General features: G+C 52.4%; 1 protein-coding gene across 1 annotated transcript; it reads left to right on the top strand.

Moving 5' to 3' along the window:
• The first annotated feature begins 4,877 nt into the window (after nucleotides 1-4,877).
• On the top strand, nucleotides 4,878-7,141 carry LOC136991122 (PHD finger protein 7-like). Its single transcript, XM_067289708.1, has 5 exons — nucleotides 4,878-5,230; nucleotides 5,777-5,939; nucleotides 6,028-6,134; nucleotides 6,238-6,351; nucleotides 6,760-7,141. Exons 1-5 carry the CDS (start codon nucleotides 4,878-4,880, stop codon nucleotides 7,139-7,141), a joined length of 1,119 nt encoding a protein of 372 aa, XP_067145809.1.
• The last annotated feature ends 236 nt before the right edge of the window (nucleotides 7,142-7,377 follow it).

The raw sequence follows: 7,377 nt of genomic DNA, 5'->3' as shown, positions 1-7,377 counted from the left end.
CAGGTGCTAGTTGTGAAGTGTCCAGTGTAAAGTTGTGGAGCAATCACACAACATAGATGCTGAGAGTTGGGGGATATAAACTTGTTCACTTGTATTAATAATACTGCTTGTACTTGTGGAAACTCTTAACTGTTCCTCAGCAAAAAAATTGCATACACAAGTGTTATAGTTTTTGGAGTCTGGGTGTTGCATAGAAATCACAGTGCTCATTTTGAACTTATCTCTTGCATTAGCATGTGTTTTTCCAAGACGGGGAGTATAAACATGATTCATGACTGTGGTTCAACTGATGAAGAGCAATTTATGAAACTGCAGAAATCATTCCTGCATCCCAGGTCTGAGATAGGAGGTAACTAGTGCTGAGGGTTCTTCAAGATGAGGTGTCTAACCAGTGCTCTCTGCCCTTCCTCTCATATTTGGGGTTAAAAGAGAGAAATCTAAGTTCGTCCTGAGGGAGAGGATTTGCCTTATTTCAATGCTGAATCTGACTGAATATGCTGAAGCAATATTTAGGAGTTTTCTTGCACTTCAAGTTGCCAGCACTATGGTGGCTTTGGGGCAGTGGTCTGTTCCATGGCCTCCTAAGTTCCTGGCTTAAAAGTAGCTATGGGAGGTGAAGAGACTGTAAAAGGTAGAAGTATTCTCTAGAAGAAACTCTGGGTTTGAAAGTAGACAAGTACAAGTCCTGTCTGGTACAGTTCATCCAGATAGAAGCGTTGCCTTAGTTAAGAAGGTGCTAGACTCTGTTTAACAGTTATCGTGTATCTTAGTCCCTGGATATATGGAGCACTGTTATCTGGGCCATTTTTTAAGCTTCAAGTAAATGTAAAAAGGTCAGGAGAACTTTTTGAATTTATACTGGCATGCTTTCAGAGCAGGTGGAGAGGATGTTCTTTGGAAGTGACTTGTTCAAATGACTCCATTTCAGGATCATTAATCCTATGCCATAGGCACAGAAAATTTCAAGGGAATTTGAGTAAAGCTCTGAATTTTAAACCCCTCAGACAAGTCACTCTTTGATAGTGACCTTTTTAATCACTTTATGAATTAGAAATAGCAGTGTTTCGCATAGAAAGGAAATGTACAGTACTCTTGAAGAAGATCGCAGTAGGTCGTGGAAACAGATTCTATTACCCAAGGGAACAATTCCCCTCTGGCTCATAGTCTCCATTTGTAAACGCCATGTGGCCTGGATGTCAAAACACTTGGCATCTCTGCTCTAAATGATTTGTCATGATTGCTCTTAAAGCTCGGAGCAATTGTTCATGGCCTCCCTTGAAAGCCTACAATAAATATTATCATTGCAGATAAACTTGATGGTCTTTGAAGTTGTTTTGATGGTAATAAAAAATGGTAATAGAGCCTATGTGCAATATTTCATTTTCCAAAATTATCTTGTATATTTACAGCACAAAAAACATGTACAATTGCTTTTTTTCACCTGAGATTCATTACTCAAGAAGTACTGCAGTAGGCTGCACTCTACCATCACTTTGCATTCCAGTGCAATTTTGCACAGGGAATTTCATCCTGAACAGCAAACAAGACCGAGGGCCTGATTCAGCATCAGTAAAACCAGAAACCTTTACAGCTAGGCTCAGTAGAAGCAGTATCAAAGTATTACAGCTAAACACTGGATAGTCCTTTGGTGGCAGGGCCACTAATACTCCACAGGGAAATCAGCAGAGAGCTTGTAGTGACCAGTTTCTGAGGGATGAAAGCTAGGAAACAGATCTTAATTTTTTTTTCCTTGTGTGAAAAGTAACCTCAAGAGTCATTGTAGAGTAAAACAGTTTGTCAGCAGAAGGAATAACTGTGGGATGAGAACTGCTGGAATGAAAAATGCAGTTATCACTTTTTGGCAAATAACAAAGCATCCATGAAAAGGAGTCTGAGATTCTAACCCACAAAAGGCTTTTTTTTTTTCTTTTTCCTTTCAAACCAGCAGAAATAAAGATCTAAGCCTGGAAAGCAGAACAGTGGGAAGAGTGATTAGAAAAGCCTCAGTTATTAAAAGGAAGTTTCACCTATAGCTGTTTCGTGTATTGTGATTACCAATATTTCCAGCCCCAAATATTACACAATGATAAAACAGGACCTTAGTCACGAGAGTGGCTTAAAAGTTACATTTAATGTATGTATGAGAACACTCAGAACAAAGTTTAAGCTTATCAAGCTTAAACAAAAACGACCTGCACAAAGTCACAGGAGCTTGGCAACACTACATTCTCTTGAGATGTCTAAATTTTGCTTTATCCTTCCTAGTTTTCTTTTATCCAATTTGTTTTGCCATACGGCAGCTAGAATTTCAAATAGTGTCTGAAAAAAAAGTCTTGAGGCTGTAGTCTCATTTTGCTAAGTAAATTAAAGTGAAATATTGGTGCTACGATTGTCTAGATGCATTTTTTGCTTTTTGCTTGTTTTGAATTACCTACCAAGGTTTCTTGTTTCTTCCTGTTCTTAATTTGTTTTGATTCTTTCTTAGAATTCTTTGCTTTGTTTATTCCATATTTAGTTTTGTTTTTTAATTATGATTTTGTTGGGTTTCATTAAGAGGAACCATTCTATCATTTTCTCTTGTTTTTTGAAGCAATATGTGCTTTATTTTGCATGAAGGACACTGTATAGAATGAAGCTGCTGCTCTGTACAATTTCCCAGCTGGAAGCACTAGTCAGTCTCAGTCTGATCTAATCTCCTGTCAGATATGTTTAAATAGTAAAAAAAGCTAGGTTCAACTTTTAAGGATCTCCACTAAAAAACTTAAACAACTTCAGCTTGTGCTCCATCCCCAACAGCAAATTACATCTTCTGAGTGCCTCAGGGAAAACAGCACCCACATACAGGTTATGTTTTTAAAGAAAGGTCTTTGGAAAGATAAAGGCCCCCTTTATTTTGGGGAAGGAAAGCAGAGTTATATTATAGTTTTGGAAAAACAACTGATTGCACTAGAACTGGGAAGGAATGGTGATAACTGTCATCAAATGAGTACTCCTCCAGATGAGATTTACTGATGAGGTTAAAGCCACAGCCTTTCTTGCCTGATTAGGGTGTACTAGGTATTCATTGCCCAGCTCCTAGACAGTTCAATATCTTATTCCAAAAGTACTACCTGTTTTGCCTGCTTGCTCTCTTGCTGCTCCTTTTACTGCCTCTGGCCACTCTTCCTATTGCTGCTTCTCATCACTGCCACAGTCCTGCTTTGCTGTTGTTTCTCCCACTCTGCTGAGCACATCTCAGCACTGCTCCCTTGGGATGCAGCTGCATCCTGTATCAGGTGTGGGTCACAACACAGATCTGAGCTCTAGCCTGTACCTCTTCACATTAAAACCCTACAACCAGGTTTGACTACAGGCATTCTGAATGGAATTTCAAATAAGTGTCTCTGTAAGAGACAGAAGTTATGCCTGAGCTAATCTTTCTTGGTTCCCTCTATAGTAACAGGAGAACTAAATACTACTAGAGCATGATTCAGCCCATCCTGACTGATAGCAACGTCCAAAGTAGGTGAGAAAAATTTCGCCAAATACCATTTTCTCTTTGTTGACTATGATGGGGTTCCCAAAATGACTAGCTCAGATATAGACATCTTTGTTTTGTATGCCTAAATTTAAATGAGAACAGAATCAGGAGAATATTGCAATGAAATATTGCTGGGACCTTGCGGGGCGGCCGGTGGGCGGCTGCGAGCGGTGGCGGGGAGGCAGGAGCTGCGCAGCGTCCCCGCGGCACGGCGCGTCCTCTGCTGCGCACGAGCCCTGGGGCGCGGGCAGGGCCGTGCGGGGAGGAAAGGCCGGTGCTGGCCAGGGCTGGCGGGAGCGAGGGGGAGCCGGGAAGGGGCGAGAGGGACCGGGAGAGGCGAGGGGAAGGCGAGGGCAGGTCGCGCGTGGGAAGCCTGGAGGCCGGGGCAGGAGGCTCCTTTGGGTCAGCGTGGGGCTGTCGGGGCATCGTGGGGCAGCAGTCAGCGCCAGGAGGGCATTTGGGCAGGTGGGAGAGAGCAGGCCCTTGCGGGGGAAGGCCTCCAGGACCCTTTCCCAGGCCCCAGTGAGGCACTCAGTGGTTGTGGCCTTTGCTCTCCCCTCCGCAGCCTGCGTGCTGTGTCGCCGGGCCGATTCCAACCCGGATGTGTCTGGGGAGAAACGTTGGAAAGATGGTGTCTGCGCCCATGAGAACTGCCTGGTGAGTCTCGCTGGGGCTGCCTCCAGCTTCCCCCTGGTGCCCCAGCCCAGCAGCCTGCGATCTCCATGCCCAGCCGGGCAGGACAGCACGTGGGGATGCGCCTGGGTCTGGGGCTGTGGGCAATGCCATCCCAAGAGCTCTGTGGGTGTCGACTCCTCCTCGACACCTCCCGGAGACCCTTTGCTGCGCTCTGCTCGGGCTCTCCTCGTCCGCCCCAGCACGGTGTGTGCTCCGCTCAGCAAGGCCCAGCAGGCCAGCGCTGCCTGCAGCAGTGTCCCCCAGGCCCTGGCCAGGGCACTCTCTGCCGGTGCCTTCCCAGCCCACAGCGCAGCGCAGCCTGCCACCTCTCCAGGCCTCTGCGCTGCTTCTTGCCGAGCAGCTCAAAGGCCCAGGAGCATGGCAGCTCGCCTAGCACCAGGGAACTGAGCCTGGCCCGGCCCGGCCCTCTCGCCAGGCTCTCAGCACCGTGCACCAGCAATGTGCCAGGCCTCCCTGACCTAAAACGAGCTCTGTCACTTTTCTGGTTTTCAGTATCTTGCCAGCGGGCTCCCGGTGAGACACGCCAACGAGATGGGAGCCGACGAGTTCCTTCCCGCGGATATCAGGCGGGCAGTGAAGCGGGCAAGTCGGAAGGTGAAGAGCTAGCAGGGGTGTGGGGAGGTTTGTGGCAGGATGGGTTTGTGGGAGCTCAGCGTGTGCCATGGGAAGGAAATGCGGGGGTTTCCCGTCGGCTCGAGGCAACAGTGCCACAAGTGCCAGGGGCTGCAGCGAGGCTCCAGCAGAGGCGAGAAGCCCAGTCCGTGAGGTGGAGCTGCAGGATGTGAGGCAGCAGTGCCCGCATCATGCCTGCAGCCTTGCCAAAGGTGTGGGGCAGGCCTTGGGGGTCCCGAGCATGTCTCTGATGGGGGGGCTGCTGTGCTCGTTGCAGCTCTGCTATGTCTGTGGTGAGCGCGGGGCCACTGTTACATGCCGGCAGAAGGGCTGCAAGCGCAGCTTCCACTTCCCATGCAGCTGCAAAGATGGCTGTGTGTCGCAGTTCTTTGGGCAGTACAGGTAAGAGCTGAGGAGCCTGGTGCTGGGCCACCTCTGCCTTCATCGCCCTGCAGGCAGCGCTGGCCAAGAGGGCAAAGAAGCTGCTTGCTCTGCCCAGCGGTGAGCCCGCAAGAGTCCTGCTGGAGCCAGAGGCAGGGCGTGGAGGGCTCCTTTATGCACCCCTTTTGCCTCCTCTGGGTGCTGGAGCAGAGTGGGAGGGTCTGCCCTCAGCCCTCAGCCCTCAGCCCTCAGCTGGCAATCCCTTGTTCTTGGCTCCCGGGGAGCAGGGACTGCGGGCTGGAAAGCCAGTGTCTTGCTCAGGCCTCCTCTCTGCAGCCCAGGTGCCCTGCTCGGCGCAAGTGCGCCAGAGCCCACCTCAGAGGGCTGATGCCCGGGCCTCAGCTAGAACGTGCCGGGACCGTTGGGTGGGAGATCCATGGGCAGGAAAGTGATGGGAAGAGCGCCATGCGCACATTGCCTGGGGAGCAGCCAGCCTCCGCAGCCTGTGGGGTAGTCTTGCCCAGAAAGGTGGGAGCACCTTGCCCACCTCTTCCATGTGCCACCCAGGTCCTTCTGCCAGGAACATCGCCCGGAGCAAACAGTGGAGGCGCAGCAGGATGGGGAGACCTCCTGCCTCATTTGTCTGGAGCCCGTGGAGGAAAAGCTCTCCCACCACACTCTGGTGTGCCCCGTGTGTACGCACACGTGGTTCCACCAGGGCTGCATCCAGGTAGGAGGCCCTTGCCGCACCCCTTGGTCATGGCAGGTGGCTGGCAGCAGGCAGTGCCCCGCTCACACTGCTTGTGCCTCTCTTGCAGCAACAGGCTCTGGGTGCTGGCTTCTTCTGCTTCCAGTGCCCACAGTGCAAAGACAGGGAGACATTCCTGTGGGAAATGTCTTCCGTGGGCATCCGAGTGCCCCTCAGGTAGGTTCTCATCTGCCCTTGCCCTGTGCCCACGAGACAGAGGAAGGGCACGAGCCTAAGGGGCAGGGGAGGCTCATGCCCTTGCTTTGCTTCAACCCGGCAGACAACCCACGTGGGAGGCAGAGGGTGCCTTTGCCGAGTTGTATGAGAGGCACCGTGGATGTGACGCCAGCCGGTGTCTTTGTGCACAAGGCAGAGAAGAGGCAGCAGAAGAGGGGTAAGTCAGCAAAGCAGCAGTTTCCCCATGGCCCATGTGCCTTAGTGGCCGTCTCGCGCGCTCTCTGAAGGTCTTTGGGAGGTGGATGGACCCCCTCCGGGGGAGGGAGAACAGGCAAAAGCACAGCCCTTTTGCATGGGGACGCTGTGCTGCCGGGGCAGGAGGCATGCCCCTGCTAGCACTGGCCAAGCGGTGCGCCAAGGAGTGGAGGGTTGGCCTGGGGCTGTGCCCAGGCTCTTCACCTCCCCAAGAGCTCTGGGAGCAAGGGCTCTTGGCACTCAGGTGGGGCCAGACTGGGGAGCCGTGCCAGGCAGCCTCTTGCTCGAGTCCCTCTGTCCTTGGCTACCTCCCTGGCATCACTGCTAGCACTGCCTGCCACTTTGGCTACCAACCCGTTGGCTCTCCCAGGCCGTGGCAGCTGCTGCTTTGCTCCTCCTGTGCTGCCAAAGGCACGCAGCGATGCTGCTCTGCCTTGAGGCCCACCACAGCCACGTGGGAGTGTGACGACTGTGCGGGCCTGGGCACCGGTAAAAGGAGAAGCTGGGTGCCCCCAGGTGCCCCCATGCCACAGCCAGGGCCAGGCACAGCCTTACTATGGCTGCTCAGGCTGGGCTTGGTAGAGTCTCTCTACTGCCTGGGGGCCAGTGCTCTGGCCTCTCCTGCCCTGGGGGCATGGGGCCACGCTGCTGACCTTCCTGCCTCTCCTTGCAGCCTCCAGCGCACAGTCGGGGACAGCCAGCTCCAGCACCAGCAGCCAAGCGGCAGCAACGCCCAGCTCCCGGGCTCCTGAGAGCAGCAGCCGGTCAGGCCAGACCAGGCCAGAGCGAAGGCCGGGCCGCTCGCGCTTAAGGCGCCACTCACAACATCCTTACGGCCGGCCCTGAAGAGCCAGCGCTGCCCCAGCCCACATGGGCTCCTTCTTCTTGGCAGCTCTGTGGGTCTTGTGGCAGGCCTTGTGGCAGTTCCCGGCGATGCCGCCGGTCCCCAGCCCCTGCCAGAGGGAGTGCGGTGGGGCCTGTGTCTGCA

Source organism: Apteryx mantelli, chromosome 1 (assembly GCF_036417845.1).
Source record: "Apteryx mantelli isolate bAptMan1 chromosome 1, bAptMan1.hap1, whole genome shotgun sequence".
NCBI classification, from domain to species: domain Eukaryota; kingdom Metazoa; phylum Chordata; class Aves; order Apterygiformes; family Apterygidae; genus Apteryx; species Apteryx mantelli.
Note: the sequence above shows the minus strand (reverse complement) of the source record. Positions and strands in the feature narration are given on the sequence as shown.